The 23,463-nt window shown below is 46.3% G+C and overlaps 1 protein-coding gene across 2 annotated transcripts in view; it reads left to right on the top strand.

Annotated features, from left to right (window-relative positions):
• Positions 1–23,463, top strand: part of LOC123754231 (HEAT repeat-containing protein 6) — a gene marked incomplete at its 5' end in the record, with an annotated part of 62,459 nt that overhangs the window by 24,062 nt on the left and 14,934 nt on the right. Inside the window, 4 exon segments of one of the 2 annotated variants that reach the window (XM_069313180.1) lie at positions 5,568–5,698; positions 11,877–11,952; positions 15,169–15,290; positions 21,966–22,249. In XM_069313180.1, coding sequence (XP_069169281.1) covers positions 5,568–5,698; positions 11,877–11,952; positions 15,169–15,290; positions 21,966–22,249 — 613 coding nt within the window. 2 annotated transcript variants of the gene reach the window in all.

Below are 23,463 nucleotides of genomic sequence, written 5' to 3'. Positions count from 1 at the left end.
GGTGACTGGAGTGGAGAGCCTCGCCTGAAGTAGTGCACGAGTTGTTGATTCCTCTGGGGCCATTCTGATTGGTTGTTATTTGGAGTTCGCATGCTTGTTCATATGATATGGTGTGGACACCCTCGATAACCATGTTATCCTCGGCTGCATTTGGTGTCTTTTGTTTCAATGAGCATCCCTAGTGCCTGGGCATCATGCTTTGCTAGTTACCTTCAGGCCCTGGTAACTCCCTGGTAACTCCCATAACGGCATGTCTCATCTTGGACTGATCCGTCGAACCTGCACTTGCTATATGAGAGTTTGAAAAGTGCTCGTCAGCCTTACTACATGCTGATGGCCATTGTGTTTGCCTCCGCCATTCTATCTGTTTCCGGTGATACTGACCTGAGTGCATTGTGTTCATATGATCTGAGCCTTCCTCATAACAAGAGGCTTACCAAGCAACTGCCTCTTTGTGGGCTTGCTTTTCCTGTATTTGTGGTTCCTGGTGTATAACTCAAGAGGATGCCCTGAAGATGGCATCTAATTTGGGATCTGTGGTGGTTAAGATCCCAAATTTGGAGGTGTTGGTGTATTCCTCCTGGGCTTCAGCCACCCCTCCTCTTCTTTCCCTTGCTTATGTGATTCACCATCTTCTGATTCCTCTCCCTACCCTGGTTCTGGCTCCAAAGTATTCAATGGGTTTTTAAGTCGGGTCTGGGTTTATCTTTGGCGGTAGATCTGAGTACCTCTCGGGGTGGCTCCATCCACTTCGACAGTAGAAGAGGTTAAGCCATCCCTTCTTCCTTGAGATGCTGAGCCTTCGCCTTCACAACCGATATCAAGTGCTGATCTTTCTCCTTTCGATGTTACCTTATTGTCTCAAGCATCGAGCATGGAATATGGGTCCATCCCATGATCATCTTGGCTGGATTCCAGAGCTAGTGGTGTGGTGGAAGCTTGATAAGGGTCAATGGGTGCCCTCTAACCCTCTGTGGACTTAGTTCCATCGGGTGAGGATATTGCTCCATTGGATGGATTTCTCCTACCCCACTTCAATGTATGAGCTTGATTATTCAACTGCTTCCCCCTCCCCAGTGTTATTTTCTGTGTTACATTCAGTTCCATGTACTCATCTTATTTCTGGAGGTTGCCATTGTTCCACCTTGCTCCTTCTGTGATATGGGTGAACCTGATTCAGCTCCTTTTGCAGAATTTGGACCTTGATTCTTTAATGAATCTGACCATCTTTGAGGTTGGATCTGCTGCTTCCTATTGGTTATGGTATGAGGTTTCCAATTCATCCTGTTTGGATGACAACCCTTTTCTTACCCTGGGGGCTTGGCATGGGTTTTGTCAAACATGAAAGCTTGAGTGGCAGGTAGTTAGTTCCATCTTTCAGGTGTTCTTGGTCCTAGGCACTGCTCCCTATGCAATGCTGAAGTACTGTTTGTTTGGTCTGGTGCTTCCCAGGGTAGGTAAGTGGCAACTCCATGTGCTGCTGCCTGTGGTCTCTGGAGCCTCTACTGTTGTAAGGCCACAGTGCATAGGTCCACTTCGCAGCCATCATGTGTGTTTTGGCAGTTGTGGAGCTGTTTGTGGACAAGCTCCATGATGGCTTGAATTCACTGGCATTGGTTCCTGGTAATTACCCAAGTGTAGTTACAGGATGAGAGCTAGCTGTGTCCCGTCTTCCTAGTACCCTTTGTCATATAACGCTTTGAAACTACAGTACTGACGGTTTTTGTCTCCACCACCTTCTCACTTAGCTTGTTCCAACTGTTGACCACTGTTTACAAAAGAAAACTTTCTAATGTTTTCTGGGGGAGCCCCGTCGTCGGCTCCGGCTATCTGAACTGATACAGTATGTGGTATATTAGTTTGAGGTCATCAGTAACAGTTCTTATGCCTACAGGAACCACAAGCCAGAACCTGGTCCCCTCAGAGAGGTGCAGGGAGCAATGGTGTATGAGAACTTTACATTTAAAGTATATCGTATTCTGCCATCGACTGGGGTGGGCACCCAGAAAGATAGGCGAACCAAAACAAACAACTAGCTGGTAAAATTGCGACCTACAGCCACAACCGTGGGGAGGACAACCACAATTGTGGGACAATCAGAATTGTGTGAACAACCATAGACATCTTCAAGAGAAAACTAGATAGTTTTCTTCAAGGAGTGCCGGACCATCCGGGCTGTGGTGGATATATGGGCCTGCGGGCCGCTCCAAGCAACAGCCTGGTGGACCAAATTCTCACAAGTCAAGCCTGGTCTTGGGCTGGCTTGGGGTGTAGAAGAACTCCCAGAATCCCATCAAGCAGGTATCAAGCTACCAGAGAGAAGAAACTCCGCCGAAAGAAAATAAAATAAAATGAAAGAAACTAGCAACCCTGCCCGCAACTAGTACTTCCGCTTGTTAGCATATCCCATCCCCCTCTTCCCCAAAAAAGGGGGAGGGGGAGCCGGCTGCCCACCACCTCAGTTCTAATCCTGATGTGCTGGCGGTCTCTCAGTCACCTCTGGCCTAAAGTTCCTGTTCTGGATTTTGCCCTATGTGGCTGTGCCAGCTGTGTGTGTGTGTGTGTGTGTGTGGTGTGGTGGCCAGGTGTTTTGTACTTGGAGCTACATGCACCTAGAGCACCCCTTCCCTAGGTTCTCCATGAGTACTACCCTTGCGTGTCAGGGTTATGTTCCCTGGACATTCGGGATTCACTCTCCATTTGAGGGCTTCGTTGCTTGATGTTGTCTTCACCTTTGGGGTTAATCGGGGGTCTGGGGCTTTCTGTGTTGCTCCGGTAGGGTAGTGTTATTGGCTGGGGAAAAGGGGGGCACTGCGGCTGGCGTAGTCTGCTTACTACCTATACGACGGCTGACGTTTCTCTCCGGCTGCTAGTTTACTTGTGATGTGCTTTCGGGGGCTTGTTCTTTATTTAATTTTCTGGTGTTTTCTGTATGTGGACAGAGGTCTGCTTAGCTGCTTATTAGGCTTGCCTACATTGTGGTGGCACTCCTCTTTCGTTGTCCTCGAGGTTTCACCACTGACGTCACAGCCTCCAGGCATTTGCCTGAGGGGTCATGTGCTGGTCAGAACATTCAGGGAGACAGCAGGCCACCTTCATGAGCTTGAAGGAAGGCCTCTATTTGCCCTTGTCCTGAAGTATTGTTACCTTCGCACCAGTAATTATTCCAGGCACTGGATCGGTGGAATATTACTGAGGTCCAGAGGATTAGATTTCCATCAACAAAAATCCTGCATTCATGTGTGTATTCACGGGCCACCAACAGAAAACGGAGGCTATGAGAAGCAGTATGTCTCTCCTCGCCTCTAATCGATAGAAAACGGGGTGATCAAGGAGTGACTCAGCTGTACTTCACGTAGTAAACAGTGACTGTTAGGAAATTGTTGCAACTTTCGCTGGGGCTCTGTATAGCTGATCTCTGTGCGTAGTACAGCCCTCTATTAGCCCTGTGTAGTACAACCTCTATTATCAGGATTTATCATCACCATCCAGGTAACTGAACATCATCGAGGATCAGCTGTAATTTAAGCGTGTAAGGTGTGATTGACTAGATCCAGTATTTGAGTAAGTCATTGTGTGATGTGTCGGGTGACACGTAATTGTTTAGCGTTACTCATCAGTTTATTTTGTCTCTGTGACAAGTATTGATTCTCATTATTGCGTTTATTGTATAATTACCTAAGTGTAGTTACAGGATGAGAGCTACGCTCGTGGTGTCCCGTCTTCCCAGCACTCTTTGTCATATAACGCTTTGAAACTACTGACATGTGTGTATTATGCGGTGTTGGATTGTCTTAATGAATCGATAACAAAGATTTCACTAACATAATCAGTAAAGTCAGTATCTTTATTGATTGGTAGCTGTCAGTTGACAGCATATCAAGTTGTTAATTGATTGTTTCATCTATGTGATAAACACTAATATAACGTGAGTTAAGTGATTGTTAATTGTCTGAGTGACAGTGATTAATGTAATTGTTGGTGTTTACATAACGTAAATTAATTGAGCAATTAATTGTTAATATATTTGATGGTCATCTGAGTGACGTGTTAACGCAATTGATTGAATGTCTTTGTCACATTGCGGTTAAAGTAATTTAGTTGTGTTATTGTATGTCTTAGTGGAATTGAGTAAAGTAAGGTAAATTACTTGTGGGTGTGTTATTGTGGAAATTGTCTTTGTGACATTGTTGTGAACGCATTTTCATATGTTGATGTAGTGTGTTGGTGAAGTGATTGATTTGACAAGAGTGTACACGAAGTGTTTCAGGTCAGTTCATTGTTGTTGATGACCTGTCCAGTGGCTCGAGACTTTGTGTCGACCCACCTATAATGGGATACACCTGTCAGGTGGTGGGTCAAGGAGGCCTACTGCAAAGTGGTGTTTGTCTGATTTGGAGTGACACTCTTAGTTTAACGTAAAGTGTGGGACAGTGTATTAGACATTAAGTTGTTGAATAAATATTGTTATTCTGTTTACACAGGCCTTTATGTCATTCCCTCATTCTGCAGTACTGCCCCCATTTATTACCTTACAGTTGTCCTGAAGAGGCACTTGAGCTGGTTCGGGCTCCAGCCCTTAACCCTTATTACTGAATATCAAATTCGGTGTGAGGACCCGTCCTCTACCCACTTTATTCTCTGCAAGCGAGATGCAGAGAGAACGACCCAGTGAGAGAAGGTCTTGTGGTGCATTGTGGAGGGGAAGACCACCTTGGTCTTCATCCTTTTCCTGTACTGGGGGACCTTTGGCGGTTGTTCTCGCCTATCTCTCTCCTTTCAGATCGCTCATTTAACACATCTGGCCACCCTGCATGGAGTCTGGGTGTGTGGTTGCAGTCGACCTGAAAGTATATTCTCACATCTGGCATACCAATTTGGGGCTAGGGCACTTAACAGTAAATAAGCTCCAGTCATTGTCAGGTGGAGAAAACAGTAATCTCACATCTGGTGCCCAACGTGGGGTGCCAGATGTGACCCATAAGCTCCATAAATGCCAGATGGTGAAAGGGTAAATCTCACAGTTGGAGATTTTGGTGATTTTGAGGTATCCATATTCTTTATTACCAGTCTGTTTTGTTTTGCTGACCTTGTGGGTGCTTCCCTGTTTGTGATGGATGTGATTAAAAGTCACTGATAATTTTATCATAGTGCTACGTCTCTCTGTGTCTCATTAGATGGGTCCAGGTTCTAGCTTGTGGTCATACCAGTCCATCCGTTTCCTAACTTTTACTAATCACATTTTCCTGGCTACCAGTACACTATTGTCCAGGTATGTGCATGTGATCAAAATGATTTATTATTAATTTGACTGCATTCTTCTGAGTGTGGAGAATGTCCATTATGCTGTGTTCCACGTAATGTGTATACATCTGTAATGGTTTTAGTTCCTTATCTGTGACATGTTTGCTTTGATTTTAGACTTGTGGAAAGTTTTTACCATCATTGTGCATGACCAGGACTAGTCATGAAAACTGTGATTATTATATTGTTTTGTCTTGTCACTTGTCGTCTCTCTCTGGGCTATGGTTTTTACATATTTACGGTAATAAATGTTTATTCCACAGGTGTGGTGGTGGAGCATGCGTATACTCTCCTGGGATCACTGTTGGGGTCAGTGAAGGTTGACTTGGACAAGGGAACTGATTCTTATGTCACAGTGAATCAGGTCCAGCAGCTGTGGCTCTGGGCACTTCAGGTTAATATTGCTTCCTGTGTTGTTTTCGTAATAAGTCATTCTTTTAAAGATTTGCTTCTATAATGTTTATATAATTTCATGTATTTTATTTCTTAGTTTACACCCCTCACTAACTCCCTACAGTTTTCATCCCTAGCATGTGTTAGGACATGTTGGCAAGTCCAGGATACTATGGACAGTTTTGATGTGATGTAATGTAATGGGATCATCGCTTACAACAAATTGCAAGTGCAACAACACTACCCATTGACAACCTGAGCTATTGAGGCATTCTTACATTCTTGTACGTACATTCTTGTAAAGCCACTAGCACATATAGCGTTTCAGGCAGGTCCTTAATCTTAATTTTTCCCCGGGCTATGACCCACCAAATCGTTTAACATCCAGGTACCCATTCACTGCTGGGGGAACAGAGGCTACAGTTAAGGATTAGAGCCCAGTCAATCCTCCCTGACCAGGATACGAACCTAGGCCAAAGCACTCGCGAAGCGCTGGGCGAGTGTTTTACCACTGCGCCACAGCAACTGCGTTGCCAGAGGGAACTCAGTGGGCAGTGAACGCTAAGGATGAAATCAATAGTCCACCATGACTAACAAAACAAAACTGAAAGTCAAGCTCCTTGGAGTATATAAGTGTACAGAACATGAAATTGCAGCCCCAATCAACAGAGCAAAAACAGTTGGACCTGTTGATTTACATAGTCACAAGAACGAGGCCACAGTGATCATGGCATCTAAAGAGGATCTAAAAATGATCCTGGACCCAGAAAACTGGGTCCCACTCTTGAAAGCAATATAGTTGTCAATACAGTACAGTGGAATCTTGGTTTACGAATGCCCCACTTTACAAATTTTTGGGATTAAGAGCTCAATTTCTTTGAAAAATTTGAATCAGTGTGCGAGCTTTGCCTCGCTTTGCAAATTTGTTGATACATGATTAAGTCAACCGAACATGTGGTTCCTGGTGGCTCGGGTGACCGCGCTTCAGTTTACCAGTGCTTCCCGCATAGTGACGATCACGCTTGAATTCCTTGTAAAGAATCTCATTTTTTTCAGTTTGTTTGGTTTTTAAACATAAAGTAATTATTATATACCATGCCATGAGTCCCAAGAAAGTCAGTGTAAGGTTCAACCTAAGAAAACACATGTTAGGATGACCATAGAGGAAAAATAAGAGATCATTCATAAACATGAAAATGGTACACAGGTTGTTGAATTATCTAAGCTGTACAACAAATCTATGTCATCCAATCACAGCAGCCAGTGAACTGGGGTTAAATAACCGGTATTCATAGACGCCACCGGCACCTATCAATACGTCCGGGGCAGAACGTCTGGTACCCCCCTTTCCCCCACCTGGGGAGGGGGGGATTTACATAGACAGCGGCGCGGTGGCTGTGGTGACGTCATGCTTGTTTGCTTATTTTTGATTGGGGAGTTCTGCATGTTAGTTTGGCTTTCGGTTAGCAATTTTTAACCAGCAGGAGTTTGTTTGAGATTTCCTACTTTTCTGGGTGCCTGACCTGGTAGATGGCAAACATAGACTGCTTCCAATTACATGGGGGTGTCTATATGCCATTGCTCCTTGACCCACTCTGAGGAGGCCAGATTCTGGTGCTGGTCCTCAGTAGACTTAGAACTCCATCGATTAACTGTTGCCGTGGTCTAATATATACACACATCAGCTCCAAGGAAACTTTGGGTCTCATCCAGAAAATGGTGTTTTATTACATTCAACGCTGGTTTTTCTGTGGGGGGGGGAGCCCCTTCGGCTCTGGATGGGCTAATGTGTAATATGTTAGACCGGGACATTAGCTATGGAGTTGGACCTACCAGGGACCACGAGCCACAACCTGGCCCCTTCAGAGAGGTTGCAGGGATCAATGGCCCTGGAAAATTCTCCTGTGGTTGGGGGTTTTCTTTATCTGCCATCGACCAGGGTTAGGCACCCTGAAAGGTAGGCATAACATTCATACCCCACATGGTAAGAAACAAACAACTAAAAACTTGCAATTTACTCGGGTTGTGGTGGCTCGCCTGCGTTTTTTAGGTGTTCAGGTTCTGACACCTGAGTGGACAGCTCTTCGGATTCGTAGTCCTGAGGTTCTGGATTCGATCCCCGGTGGGATGAAGACAAATGGGCGAAAAGTTTCTTTCACCCTGATGCCCCTGTTATCTAGCAGTAAATAGGTACCTGGGAGACAGACAGCTGCTACGGGCTGCTTCCTGGGGGTGTGTAACAAAAAGGAGGTCTGGTCGAGGACCGGGCCGCGGGGACTCTAAGCACCGAAACCATCTCAAGATAACCTCATGAAGATACCTCGACGACTGGCTGGTTTTGGCTCCCAGCAAGTCCAAGTGTCTGCTCGCCAGGGATTTGATTCTTTCCCAGCTCACCGGGTTCGGGTTCTTGGTGAACTGAAGGAAGTCCCATCTGGTTTCCTCTCAGGTTCGGTCTTGGCTGGGTCTGGTTTGGGATGCTCGTTCCGCTTCCTTGTCTCTTCCTCCGGTGGCTTTGCTCCGTCTGCGTTCCCGCCTTCGTCTGTTCCTGAGGGGCTCCCGGGTCACGAGGCAGTTGCTCGAGAGTTTGTGCGGGAACCTGAACTTTCCATGATGATCTACCCGCCAGGACGGGTGTAGCTTCGTCGACTGTTCTGGTTCCTTCAGGGACTTCCCTTTCAACTTTCTCGCGACCGTTGGGTTCGGCCTTCGGAAGCTTTGCGTTGGTTGCTGCGTCGCTGGCTTCCTTTTTGGGGTTCATTGCCTTGGTGCCTACCCGAGCCTTCGCTCGATGTGTACACGAATGCGTCGTCTTTTGGCTAGGGCTTTGTGACCAATGCTCACCAGGCCGGAAAGGGGCTGTGGGGTCCGTCCTTCCGTCAGCCTCACAGTACAGTCAAGGACTTCGCGGCAGTGTGGGTGTCGCTCCAGAGGGTTCGTGTCGCTTGCGGATCAACGATCCAGCTCCATTCGGACTGCTCCTTGGTAGTTCATTGCCTGAACCAAGGGGGTTCGATGCGTTCCTTGGCTCTTTGGGGCTGGTCACTTTGATGCGGTCTTTGGCTCTTTGGGGCTGGTCACTTCGGGTGACTCGTCTGCTGAGTTCTCGGGGTTTGGCCCTCCTGGCAGTTCACATCCGGGGGGGGGGGGGGTGTCCCAATGTCCTGACGGAATGCCTGATTCATTTCCTTCCCCTTTCCACGGAATGGACGGTCGACTCCTTCAGTTGGCTGTGCCAGACATTCGGGATTCTGGAAGTGGATCTCTTCGCGTCAGCGTGGTTGAGGCATCTCCTGGTATACGTGGCGCCCTTCCGCGACTGCGAGGCTGTTAGGGTTGATGCCTTTCGGTTGGACCGGGCGAGGTGGGGTTACCTGTACCTCTTTCCTCCAGTTCAGCTGTTGCTCCAGGTCCTGGCTTGCTTGGAGACTTAACAGGGAAGAGTTGCCCATTGGTGGCTGGTCCAGCCTTGGTTTCAGGCGCTGCTTGCTCGGTGTCCAAACCCGAGGGTCTTCTTCATACTGTCGCCGAGCTTCGTCTCGGCGACAGTATGACGTTCCTGGTGTTTCTATTCGCCATTTTCTTGCTCTTCGTAGGTTGTCTTCTCTTTCGCATTGGGTTGTCTTGTCCTTTCTTGTGTTTTCAGGACTGTTATTTGGTGCTTCTTATTGTCGCCTCGTATCTTGTGGCGCTGTCGGAGCCACTCCGGCTTGCGTTTGGGGTGGACGTCACATCCGATCCATTCCGTATGCTTTCTCGTGTTTTGTTTCACCTCCGGCCTGCTCATGCGTCGCCTGAGCAGTCCTGGTCCTTGATCAGGGTGCCCTCTTATGTTTCTTCGCCTTAGTTTGTGGTAGCCCCTTCAGTTCAAGATTGTTTTTCATAGGCCATATTTTGTTGGCATGGGCCTCTGGGGGTCGGGTCGGGTCGGTGAGCTTCCGGCTCTCTTCTGGTGCAGGGGTTTCTGATCTTTTGGTACTGGTGGTAGGTTTGTACGTTTGAGCCTTTCTTCGTCCTTCTGGCGACGGTCGAGACGGCTGCTTTCCGGAGGGGTTCTTGGGTTTTTGATGATTGGTTGGTTTGGCCGGGGGTGCGTCCTGTGTTGTCCGGTTGCGCCTCTTTGCCGTTACCTGCGTACCGTGACTGGGGATGCACTTTGGGTTTCTCCAGTTTCCTTCGTTCTCTGTTTCAGGGCTCGGGTCTCCAGGTCGTCCGCAGAGTTTTTAAGTCTTCTAGCCTGCGGTCTTTCTTTGCACCCGTGCCGTTCAGTCATTTGCAGCTTTCGCTGCCATGTTGGTGATGTCTAGGGCTCATTTCGGGCGTGAGGATTTGGGGATCACACAGGTTCCTCGCCGCCTGTTCTTTGTGCGCTTGTCTGCTCCTGTGCATTCTTGTGTTGCTTTGGGTTGCAGGTTGCAGCCTGTTGTCTCAACTTCGTGTTGCGGAGTTTGTGGCAGACGCCTCCCGGGTCAGCCCTTTCTTTTCCTTCTCTTCGGGTATGAAGCTCCAGGGAGCCGTAGGGGCTCCCCACAGAAAACCAGCTTTGAATGTAATGAAACACCATTTTCTGGGTGTGCCCCGGAGGCTCCCTGGCAACCCTCCCTCCCACCGGTCGGCGTTTTTTTCGCGTTAGTTGAAGCTTAGCTTCTGAACTGATGCTAGGCAGTTGGGGCGGTGAGGTTCGGGGCTCCCCCTCCTCCCCCTCTCAGGGCGGACGATCGGCGCGGCAGTAAAGTGTGATGTTTGCTTGTTTGCTTGTTTCCTTGGGATTGTAGGGAGTTTCTACCTCTCTGTTCAGTTTTTTGTTTTACTTTTTTACCATGTGGGGTTTGTTTTGTCATGCCTACCTTTCTGGGTGCCTGACCCCGGTCAATGGTAGATAAGGAAAACCCCAACCACAAGAGGGTTTTCCAGTGCCATTGCTCCCTGAAACCTCTCTGAAGGGGCCAGGTTCTGGCGCAGGTCCCTGGTAGGTCTGAACTCCTTAGCTAATGTCCCGGTCTAATATAACATACATTAGCCCAATAAGCTCCAGGGAGCCTCTGGGGCTCACCCAGAAAATGGCGTTTCATTACATTCAACGCTGGTTTTCTGGCTTTGGTTGCGTATTTTTTTGACCGCTAGTGCCAGGAAGGGAGGTACAGATGCCTAGTGGGATTTGGTTATACCAGTACTTAACACTTTCACCCGGGCATGACGCAGCATTGCGTCATCCGTTTACTGGCGGTAATTCCGGGGATGACGCAGCATTGCGTCATCCACTTTAAATAATCGCCAAAAATCAGGTTTTTATCCGATTTTTTGGGGACTGATTTTAAAATGCGCGCCGATGCCTTCCCATTTTCTTTGTTGAGCCTCGTGGCCCTCAGGCAGCTTGGCACATGCCGTGAGCCCATTGTTTTCGCTCCACTGTTGTGACCAATGTCGCCTCCCCTCGCATCTCAAACGTGTGAACATTTCGGCAATTTTCCGTGGCTATATTTCTTACTGCGGCTTTAGAAACTATCTACGCTTACGCCACGATGGATAGTGATCATGAACAAGGCCCTTCCAGGAAGAAAATTGCGAAAGAAAGGCTTGAAAAGGGCGGGAATTGGGAGTGTAGCTGGAAGGCGGCTGAGCACTCACTCGCGGCTAACGCGTGGCCCGTCTTCAACTCGTCGGCGGTTGGAGCGTGACCAGATTTTTTATTTTATATGCTAATGATCCTCTAGAGAATTCTATTGCGAACCCAATGAGACCAAAATGAAAGACTTAGGATAAAAATTGAGGTGACCAGAGTGAAAATAGTGAAAACATTTTATCGCGTTTGCGCGCTCCTGGGTAACTTGTTCGCACTTTCCCTGTTTGCTGCGGGTAATTAGCCGGGCTTTTGGAGTTTATATGCATTTAGTGCTGTAGAGAATTCTATTGCGAACACAATGATACCAAATTTAATCTCGTAGGACGAGAATTAAGGTGACAAAGTTGAAGAGAGTATACACTTTTCAGAATTTACGCGCGCTCTCGTGACACCCTGGGTCCCATATCGCACAGTTGAGGGGTGGCGAGCGGGGTGCGCTAAAGTGTTAAGTTCAGGGATCTATTGAGGACCCACCAGAAAAGGGTAGTTCATTACATTCTGTGCTCAATTTTTACTTCGTAAAGTAATTAATTTAAAATATTCTTCTATTCCCCAGGGCCCCCTGCAAGTATTGTTGCAACAGTCTACAGCAGAACAATCAGGCCAGAGTGTTGAGAATTCGGCAACAGCAGGTGAGGAAACAAAAAGTAGCATTCTAGATTATATCCATTTTCTGAGTTATGTATTCCATTCAATTGCTTCCTAATGCAAGATTCTTTCTGCTCCCATTGGAAAGGTTCATAAACAGTCATGGGAGGCCACAAAAGGCCTCCAGGAGGCCTGCAGGAACAAAAGAACCCACCAGAAATCAAACCCGTAATATAAAGCAAGCAACTGATTGGAAATATTTGTAAACCAAACAATCATCATCCAACCTGGCCTCCTATATAGAACGTCGCTTTTTGCTCATATGCGTTACATAAGGCCAAAAATTGTCATACTAGAAACTGAAAGCAGCTCACGCGGATGTGACATACTGTCCCATTTTCTGTTTTGGGTCCTCTGGTAAGTTAAGAGAGGACAATTTAAATTGACCATTTTCTTGATGTTGGGAAACCTTGGGAGGACAGGCTGCATCATCACAGTAATGTCACTCTGCCTAGAAACACTCACCAACAGATGGCAGCCCATGTGACCTGGGGTTCTGTCCAGCTAGTCGGCTCATTCACAAGCTTCTCTGGGAGAAAAATCCTGCTCAATCCCATAAGAAAGAATAGAGTAGGATGTGGATAAAGAGCTACCGAGGGACCACCTACACCTCTGTGGAATCAACAAAAGCATGGGCCTAAGGGCATGGATGTGAATTATCGGACCTACAAAATGCTGATCTTGGTAAGCTAAATTATGAATGGAGGAAATGTTCAAAACATATCTTGGGGGTCCATCCTCACTCTAGCTGCAATCTCCTGCCTGACCTGGTGTCCACATCAGGCAGGGCAGGAGATTGCAAATGTGGATGGGCAGACCACATTTTCTTGGACAGAAAGTTTTTGACACAAGTTTGTCAAAATTTTTGTAGACCCCCATAAGAGTAATCACTGGGATACTGTACTCGGTAGTGTTCTGTACTCGGATCTATCCTGTTTCTGATGTACGTGAATACTCTTCCAGAAGGTATAGACTTATTTCTCTCAATGTTTGCTGTTGATGCTAGAATTATGAGAAGGATTAAGACAGAGGAGGACAGCAAGAGGCTACAGGATGGCCTAGACAGACTGAAGGAATGGTCCAACAATTGGCTATTGGAGTTTAACACGAGGAAGTGCAGAGTTGTGAAGATAGGGAGCAGGAGGCCAAACACAAGGTACCAACTGAAAGAGGAAATCCTTCAGGAGTTAGGTTGAGAGAAAGATCTGGGGGGTTGATATCACACCAGACCTGTTCCCTGAAGCCCACATTCAAAGGATAACATCACCAGCGTATGCAAGGCTGGTGAACATAAAAAGTGCCTTCAGAAACTTGTGTAAGGAATCATTCAGAACCTTGTATACCTCATATGTCAGACCAATGCTGGAATATTCAGCTCCAGTGTGGAGTCTACATCTAGTCAAACACAAAATGAAGTTAGAAAAAGTTCAGAGGTATGCCACAAGGCTAGAGCCTGAGCTGAGAGGAATGAGCTATGAGGAAAGGTTACTGGAAGTGAACCTCTCAACACTGGAAGACAGAAGAGTTAGGAGAGACATGATCACTACCTTCAAAATTCTCAAGAGGAATTGACAGAGTAGATAAAGATAAATGGTTTAACACGGGTGGGACATTTTCAAGAGGAAACTAGATAGTTTCCTCCAAGGAGTGCCGGACCAACCGGGCTGTGGTGGGTATGTGGGCCTGCGGGCCGCTCCAACAGCCTGGTGGACCAAACTCTCACAAGTCGAGCCTGGCCTCGGGCCGGGCTTGTGGAGTAGAAGAACTCCCAGAACCCCATCAACCAGGTATCAACCAGGTATTAACCAGGTGGTACACGAACAAGGGGACATAGGTGGAAACTGAGTTCTCAAATGAGCCACAGGGATGTTAGAAAGAACTTTTTCAGTATCAGAGTAGTTGACAGATGGAATGCATTAGGCAGTGATGTGGTGGAGGCTGACTCCATACACAATTTCAAATGTAGATATGATTGAGCCCAATAGGCTCAGGAATCTGTACACCAGTTGATTGACAGTTGAGAGGCGGGCCCAAAGACCCAAAGCTCAATCCCCACGAGCACAACTAGGCGAGTACAGCTATGTGAGTACATCCACACATGAAGTAATTCGCAGATGAATGTTGTTTTGTCTAAAGGGACTCGCTCATCCAGCATACACAATTAGAGTTTTCTTTCAAACCTTCACACATCACTGACTCTCAAACGTTTCCTGAACATAAGTTGGTCGGCCTTCAAATTCTCTTCTCATCATCCAAGTTGTATGGTATACTGTATATGTTTACCAATGTTAGCATCACTGCTCTAAAGGTAAGCTGTAAGTTTTTGTATGGCTGTAACAATGTAATTCCCTCCAGCCATAACTATAATGATTTTTCACTGACAAATATAGCTTCTAAATCTAAATTAGATTATATGATATATAATTAAAATGATTGTGTTATGTTATTATTATGAATTTCATCATGTACATAATGTACTATAATTTTCTGTAAACTAACACAATTATAAATGTACAAATATTTATGAACAATGCTTTTGAATTTGAAAAAGAATTAAACCCTGAATGGCACTGGGATGGAGCCCAGGGGTCAGATTCATGAACCAGTTACGCAAGCACTTACGAACGTGTACATCTTTCCTCATTCTTTGACGGCTTTGTTTACATTTATTAAACAGTTTACAAGCATGAAAACTTCCCAATTCAAGTTCAAGTATGTTTATTGAGATAAGCAATAAATACATCTCGAAGGGATAGAGTAGCTTAGGCTATTTAACTTCCCAATCAACTGTTGTTATTGTTATAAATCACCTCCTGGTGCTTCAGACCTCATTAACTGTTTAATAATTGTAGACAAATCAGCCAAAGATTGAGCAAAGATGTAATTACCTAAGTGTAGTTACAGGATGAAAGCTACGCTCGTGGTGTCCCGTCTTCCCAACACTCTTTGTGTTGTACAGGTTCATAAGTGCTTGCGTAACTGCTTCGTGAATCTGGCCCCAGAAGCTTGCAAGGCCACAAAGCCACTCTAGCACCAAGATATAGAATGCCTGCACAAATTTAAAATATTAAATGAGTGATACAATAGTAAAATGGCTTAATTATTTAGAGTGAATCTTTATGTGGAGGCTTGAATTTTGTAGGGGCTACTGTATTGTGTTCAATGTGTTAACAAACTAACAATTTATTTTTTGGGAGGAGGCCCTCGAAAGCAAGAGGCAGCAAACTGGAGAAAGAGAGAGAGTGCTGGAGCCCTGGATTACGAGGACCACTTGAAGCAGATGGTTGCTGTTGCTACTGTTCTCACGCACTTGAGTCCTTCTGTGAGTGTCTAATTATCTACAGTAGACAAGAGTGATTCAATTGTTGCCCTTTATATTGACATAACTGACACGATGCATTCGTTACTCTCCAGGCATCTCTTTATCTGCTGGGTCAAAGTTTTGCTTCATGGGTTGCAAGTGTTGTTTTAACATTGTTATTCTAGTATCAAAAGCATAATCTTTCACTATACTGTATATGAAATAACACCATGGTGGTTAATAGGCTTACCCTCTTAAGGATCTGAACTGTTAGTTCTGGAATGGAGCAGATGCATCATCAAGAGTCACCCGACTACCTGGAAGGAAGGGGTGAGGGATCAGGTAGGTACTGGGGGCTCACCCAGAAATTGGCATTTCATTACATTCAATGAACATGGAGTGAACGATATGGAAATGCAGAATAGAGCCAATAAAAAACAGAGGTTCCATGGGCACAATCAGAGAACACTACCTGAACATCAGAGGTCCATAGCTGCTCAACATCCTCCCAGGAAGCATGAGAAATATTACTGGAACAAATGTGGACATATTTAAGAAGAAACTGGATAGTTTTCTTCAATTGCTGGACCAACCAAGCTTTAGTGGATACATGGTCCTGCAGGTTACTCCTAGCAACAGCCTGTTGGACCAAATTCTCACAAAACAAACCTGGCCCACGGCCTGGCTTGGGTAGTGGAAGGACTCCCAGAACCCCACCAAACATCACCAAAGTATGACCAAGGTAATGCTGGTTTTCTGGAATGAACCCCTTGTGACTCCCAGAAGCTAACTATCTCCAAAGAAGGAAGAAACATGCGGGAACTCACCAGTGAGAAGGGTGCACCGCAAGAGGCAGGACAAATTAGAGATTCCCATACAAGAGACATGACCCAAGACCACACAAGGATGCCAAGGCCTGGGAACATTCACCAAACACCAGGCTGCCAAGACCCTGTTAAATGGTCCAGGACAAATAAGTAAACACAGCCATGAGAGTAGCATTTCCAAACATCAAGGCAATGAGGATAGACTGCAGGCTGACTTTTCTTAATAACACTGCAGACTACCTGAGAAACATGATCCTTGGTATAGGGAACCAAAGAATGAGGATCAACCCCACAAAGCATCCAATGGGGCAGAATCGGTGGTATGAAGGTAGTGGCAAAGACCCACTGGGTACATCACATGATGCATCCCTGGCTGAACCAACATCAAACACAAAGGACATTACCAGAAGCCCGCTGACTCACTCTTGGCCAGAAAAGGAGGAGATGCCTGTAAACGTAATGCCCACCAGGGCCAAAAGAACAAAAACTCTGCCTCCTGAGAAGAGCACGAAACTCCCCAACCCTACAACCGGAGGTGGGCACCAACAGAAAAACTGCCTTGAGGAAAGAATCACAGATCGAAGGGGAAACAGTAAACCATTGGGAAGAAAGAAAGACTAATACACGGCCAAAAGACTAATAGGGCTCATTCGGCGCATGAACTGGCAGGAGGTGAAACAATGAGTGACATGGCCTCCTAAATGGCACCGAGGTAGTATCAACACCAAACACCAGCAACAGCTCTACCAGTTTCAAACAAAAAAATGTTTGAGTATTAGACATAAGAGACCGGTCAAGAAACAACGAGAGCAAGAGAGAAATAAAAGCATAAAATTAACAGAGGCAGAAGATTGATGACGATGAGGCAGGAAGTGATGAAAAAGAGTGCCCAGCTACTTCATACTCACCAGGAAGACAAATGAAGGTAGGATACCATTGATTCTGTCACCTGCTCACCATAGAGATGTCGGTAGAGACACGTGAGAAAGACCACACACAAAGATTAGAGGAAAAGTTTAAACCAGCAAGGCTCCTCACTGGGCTGATTTTCTGAAAGAGGCGGAGCTGTGGAAAAAATCTGTTACGGACATTGTGCAAGAAGTGCCTGAAAGTGCAAGAAGTGCCTGAAATAAAGGCCAAGCCAGGAATCAAAGGTTCAGGAGAATCGTCTACCCTTGGTAGGACTCCAACCTGACCAGGACCTGGAGCAACAGCTGGATTGGGGGAAATAGGTAAAGAAATCACCACTGTGACCGGTCCAGGTACAAGGTATCCACTGCGAGGACCTTGCTCCCAGAATGGAGCCACATAGACAGGACAGTGCCACTTTCAACACACAGAGATCCTCGCCGGAACACCTAAATGTGTCCTGTCATTCAAGTCAATGGAAGAAGGTGGCTTTGACAGTCAACTCTGTGGAGATGGGCAGGAAGCGAGAACGTCCATCCGTGAGAATGTTGGGCACTCCCTGGATGTGAACATCACAGAAAACCAAATCCAGAGAATCCAGTAGACCAGTTGCCCACATCATACAGCTTGAATGGGCAATGGACTATGGGAAGCCCCCTCAGTAAAGACATTTGACAACCAGGAATCTATCTAAATGTAGCCAGAGCATGGAGCCTTGAGGAATCGACATCCTCCTCAGGGCATGCCACATGGCCACAAACGTGCACACTGTACTGTCCACCTGATGAAACAGACTCGACCAAGGGACCTGATTGGCTTGGTGAGCGCTGGTCATGAAACCCCAACAAAGAACGAAGTATCTGTAAACACGTTGAGTGATGGTGGAGGATGGCACCAGTGAACCGAGCCCTGAAAATCCCAAAGAGGAAGCCAGCAAAGCAGCAGCTGGCGAAGATTGATAAAGACCTGAACCCGACAGTCATTGAAGCCAAGCCACACCCTGTCCAGCTGCTCGAACAACCACCAAGCCACCTGGGGGTTGCCTCAACACCAGCAGGCAGCAATTCTGCAGTTGGAGCAAAGCTGTCTGAGGAAGAGAAAGTGATGCCAACCAAGAGTCCCACACTAGTCCCAGCCAGATACAAACCCGGAACAGAACTAGCTGGAACTTTTGCCATTTCCCCAGGAACCCAAACCTAGCAAGCTGGGAAAGAACCAGATCTGGCTAACACACAGACTGACTGAGGGCCCAAACCAGCTAGTCATCTGAACATGATCCCTCAGCAAATGAAAACAAGTCATCACAATCCAAGCCAACTTGATGAAAAAACAGGGAGCCAGATTCAAACTGAATTAAAAGACCCTGAAGCAGTAAGTCTTATGCCCCATAACAAAACCTAACCAAACCTTGAACCCTGAATCCTGGATATATGTGAACATATCAGTAAGCATAGTTGAGTTCCAGAGAAACTGTCCAGGCTCCAACATGAGGTGAACCTGGGGCAGAGTGGTCTTGCAGAAAGTGGGGGCGGGGGGATGAAGATATTCAACCCACGAAAGATCGATGACGAAGCCAAGCTCCACTACATCTCATTTTGGGACCGGGAAGAACCGAGACAGTGAACGAAGAGATGTGGGTGTCTCGGAAGGACACTTCGCAAAATTTCCCGAAACAATTTCTAAATCACATGGAACTCATGTGTGCAGGAATGATAGAAGCTGTACCAATCCTTAAGGGAAAAAGAGGATTGACTGCTAGCCCAACCTGTCCCCTTACAAAGAATGTAACATTTCGATTATAAGCGTTATAAGAGGCCAAAAATTGTCATACATACTAGAAAATGGAAGTGGCTCAAAAAAAAGTGATGTATTGTCCTGTTTTCTGTTTTGGGTTCTCTTGTAGGTTAGGAGAGGACACTTTAATTTGACTGTTTTCTTGACGTTGGAAAACCTTTGAAGGACGGGCTGGCTAGCCAGAAAAACTCTGGAACCTCATACACAACCAGTACAGAAAATAAAAAGACAGGGTCCATCAGAGAGACAAAATCTGGGTCACACAGGCAGTATTTACAAAGATCTACCGGAGCCACCAAAGGAGACACCAAAGAGGAAGAAAACCACTGGAAAGACACGTCTGACAGACTGTAAATTATGGAGAAACAAACCCTGGGTGGGAAAAACCACAGAAAGATAAAAATCATACAAGGAGGGAGGGAGTAAAAAAAACTCTCCCTCTTAAGCAAAAGATCCTCATCAGAAGGGACAAAGCACCAAGTGGGGTCTGAGGAGTATTCAAGGACTCATGTTAGACTCGCCCCATGCCCAGCTAGTCAAACATGCAGGCTCCTGTTTCTTCTGGAGACGTTATGTGGGGTTTTTTCTTTTTTTTCTTTGCTTGGAGGGGGGGTCTGCCTTGTTTGGCTATTGGTCCACTTATGATATTTTGGTGGCCCTCCTCTCAAGATGGTGGCCGCCTTCTCTCAAGAATCTCAAGATAACCTCCTCCAGGCCCCCGTGATTGTACACGTCGCAGGGGTTTCAGTGTTTTAGCTCATCCCCCTTGTTAGCTCTTGGGTTTAACCGGCTTTGCAGCACCTTGCCAGGGCTTCCCGTAGCAGTCAGCCTACAGGCCCTGGAACACCCAGTTGGGGCTCGGTGAACCGATGGATGCATCGTCTGTGTTCCAGCTCACCTTGTGCAAGTTTGAAGGTTGTTCTGTGCCCTTGTCTCAGGGTGACAGTCAGCAATTTTGTCTCCAACATGCTGCCTGTTGGGTCAACGACACCTTTGACCCAGGGTCTTGTGAGACGTGTTCTGTGCTCGTGCACTAATTTACCCATTCTATAGACATTGAGGTTTGAGTACAGGCAGAATCCACATTGCATGCTCGGTTTAGGTTGCTGCAACGCGCTAGGTTGGTTGCCCACTCCGATGCCCCGAGGCTGCTGCCCCGTTTTGGTTATAGGGACCCAGATTGGGTGCGTTAGTCGCTTCAACTTCGGTTCAGTTCGCGCTATCCAGTCCTTTCCCAGTTGGTGTTGTTCGCCCTGCTTCCCTGCCCCCCTTTCCCTTCCAGCTCCCAGCTCCGAAACGTCTGAGAGTTTCAGAGTCGGGGCAGGGTTTAGTTAGTGATGAGGCTCGGGCGACTTTGGGGGCTGCCCCATTCAATTTGTGGACAGAGGCATTCAAGCCTGTTCCTCCTGCCAAGGTTTCTGGAGTCCTAACAGCAGACCCCCTTCTTGCTTGTCTTTCCCCTGACTCTGCCTTTTCTTCAGGGGTAAGGGGTGTCTATCTTCTTGAGGCTATCTTGAGATGATTTCTGGGCTTAGCGTCCCTGCGGCCCGGTCCTTGACCAGGCCTTCTTTATGTTACACACACCCCAGGAAGCAGCCCATAGCAGCTGTCTAACTCCCAGGTACCTATTTACTGCTAGGTAACAGGGGCATCAGGGTGAAAGAAACATTTTGCCCAGTTGTCTCCGCCTCCACCAGGGATCGAACCCAGAACCTCAGGACTATGAATCCGAAGCGCTGCCCACCCAGCTGTCAGGCGTGGAGGACAGCTCTTCCCCGGGTCTTGGTTTGGAGGATCCCGAGGTGGGGGAGGAGTTGGCCTGGGGGGCTTGGGCCCCTTTTGATCCTGCTTGAGTTTGGTGCCTCTTTGTGGGGTTTGTTGTTGCAGGGAAAGGGGTTTTCTTAACCTCCTTTCCCTGTATAAGTATGATTTGGGGTTGGCTCCTCCTCGGGGTTCGGTTCCGGGTTACCTTGAATTCCTTGGATCCTTCCTTTTCGAGGTTTTCTGTCTCAAATCTCATCTAAGGAGGTTCAGGAGTCACTTGCGGGTTACCTCTTGCGAGACCCAGATTCTGCCTCTGTCATGGATCAATCCTTGTTTGAGTTCGTGTCTTGCCGTATTGGGTGCGTTATGAGGTCTCGTAGTCTTTCTGGCTGGCAGACTGCCCTTTCTTTTCGCAGGGAGCATATCATGAGTTTTGTCAGACCTGCAAATGGGGGGAGACAAACACTTCCAATTCTGTATCTCAAAAAATGAGAGAGGCCAACTCTATGGTATCCAATTGAGCACAAAGCTGTGAACACTGAAGGTAGGCATGAACACTGGTTCATGCTTCTCTCCAGAGACAGGGATTTTATTCCTTTGGCCCTGGTGAGCAGTTTGTTTTCAGCCATCTTCTTTTCTGGCAAAGAATGAGTTGGTGGGCTTCCAGAGGGGTCTTTTTGAAGATTAATGCTCAGATGTTCGACTGGGGACAGGGTATTTATTGTGTCCGGTGGTGTTTCTTCGGTTCTAACTGTGTACCACCAGTTCTGTCTCGGTGGACACCTTGGTGATTGTTCCTGTGTCCTTGGTTGCTTGTTCAAAGGCTCGCATTTCTTTGGTTGTCTGCATCATCCTCAAATCTAGCCAGCCTTTGGTTTACCCTCAGGCCTATGATGTTCATAAATATGTGGCTTTGGCTGCCGTCTTTTCTGACATGTCCAGTGTTGATGTTTGGGCTCAGGGTTCTTGGAGTTCTAATTGGGTGCTGGCAACCCAGTATTTAGTTGATGTTCCTGGGCCCTATCAGTCATATGTGGCTTTGGGCCATATCACCCTGCCTTGTTTCTCTTCTTCGTCTTAGGTCCGTTGTTAGTTAGCTTCTGGGGCCACATGGGGGGCTCCCTCCAGAAACCCAGGGTCGAATGTAATGAAACACCAATTTCCAGAGGAGACCCAGTGGCTCGTTGACACCCTCCCTCCCTCCAGGTTCATCAGTTCATCATGTGGTTCATCAGCTGATGTGGCCTAGTAGTTGGGAGCCATCTCATCCATCTTCAGGGAACCAGTAGGTCCTCCCCTAGAAAAGTGCATTTCCTTACATTCAGTGCTTGATTTTCTCCATGTTCTTGTATTGTAGAATCACCCAATAGCCATGACCTCAACCATTCTTGTGTATCTCCAGATCTTTGAGTCTCTCGGCGAAGAGTGGATGAGCCGCATCATAGCAACAGTCAAGTGGCTGGTAACCCATCATGACCCTGACCATCGTTTGGCTGGAGTGCGTATCATGGCCATTATTGTTAGTTTTCCTGGAGTGGTTGGAAATCCTAGTGGGGTGTCTCTCCTGCTTGTGACAGTTGAGACCACGTGTGATCTGCTGGCTCAGAGAGAGAACAATGTGAATAGAGATCGTCTACTTGCGTCATGGGCACTGGCAAATATATCATCTGTATTTGAACTTTATATGTAAGTTTCCTTTTTTACCTTTAACCTTTTATATATGGCTAATGTACAGCCTAAAAGATAAAGGTCCATTGAACGTCCATGAAAAGCTGTGTGACCTGTGAACTTGCTTCTTAAAATATATAGATGTCATATATTCAGTTATATTTTGCCCTAAATGGAAATTATAATAATTTACATATCCAAGCTTTTGGGGTTAAAGTGCATGTCATTGTTAAAATATTAATATTTATAAATTGCAACAGTATTGTTTGTATAGAATATCTTTAACCTTTAGATATTGGCTATCATCATATGTTGATTCACAGGTGTAATGCGGTTATCATCATATAGTAGTAGTAGGCATCCATCAGTCTCGGGAGACTATGGAGTTGTGCTCTAGTTGTCGGTCTGGAGTGGCCTCTCCAGTCATTATATCATCATATAACAATTTAAACAATTATGCTTTTGGTTTTATATGTATGATGCGATTAAGGATATAATAGCTGTGTGAATGTAGAGTTTACCTTGATCCATGAAAAAATCCTGCTATCGTTTCATGGTTACGTTACTATGTAAATGCGGTATATCGTCATAAATATTACTAGGTGAATGCGGTCATCGTCACTGTATAAAATGCCATCATACTTAGATTATGTGTATACCAATGATGTTAATAAGGTTTTCACAACTCCATGTGGCTGTAAGGAGGTATACAATACCAGATAAAGCAATCATCAGTTTGAAACATTGTCCTGTGTTACATGTACTAGGAGCCTGCCGTCATCTGTGGGTGGCACATTGGTGGCTTACGTCTTTGTTTCAGTCCATACTGTTGCCCATATGGTGTCATTTAGGCCATATGTCATCGCCCAAAGCCCAACACCATTGTATATTATGTTTATATAAGGCAGCGTCTGGGATGCTCTCAGACGCAGGTTCGAATCCTCATCACGGCCCTTGTGGATTTGTTCACGTTTATATGGTTTTCACTACTCTATATGGTTGTAATGAAGTATACCAGGTAAACCAATCACCAGTTGAAACATTATCATGTGTTATGTGAATTATGTGAGTTATCAAGTTATTCAACACACATACTCTTGTAAATGATAACAACCAATGAAACATCCGAGGGAAAACACAGGAGTCAGTGTCAGTGCTCAGTGAGGGAGACACACATGTCAGTGTGCATCCGTGATTTACCGCCAGTATCCCGGGATATTTAAGTGGCATAG

The sequence above is a fragment of the Procambarus clarkii genome, chromosome 1, assembly GCF_040958095.1.
Source record: "Procambarus clarkii isolate CNS0578487 chromosome 1, FALCON_Pclarkii_2.0, whole genome shotgun sequence".
NCBI lineage: Eukaryota > Metazoa > Arthropoda > Malacostraca > Decapoda > Cambaridae > Procambarus > Procambarus clarkii.
This window is presented reverse-complemented; position numbering and strand designations above follow the sequence as displayed.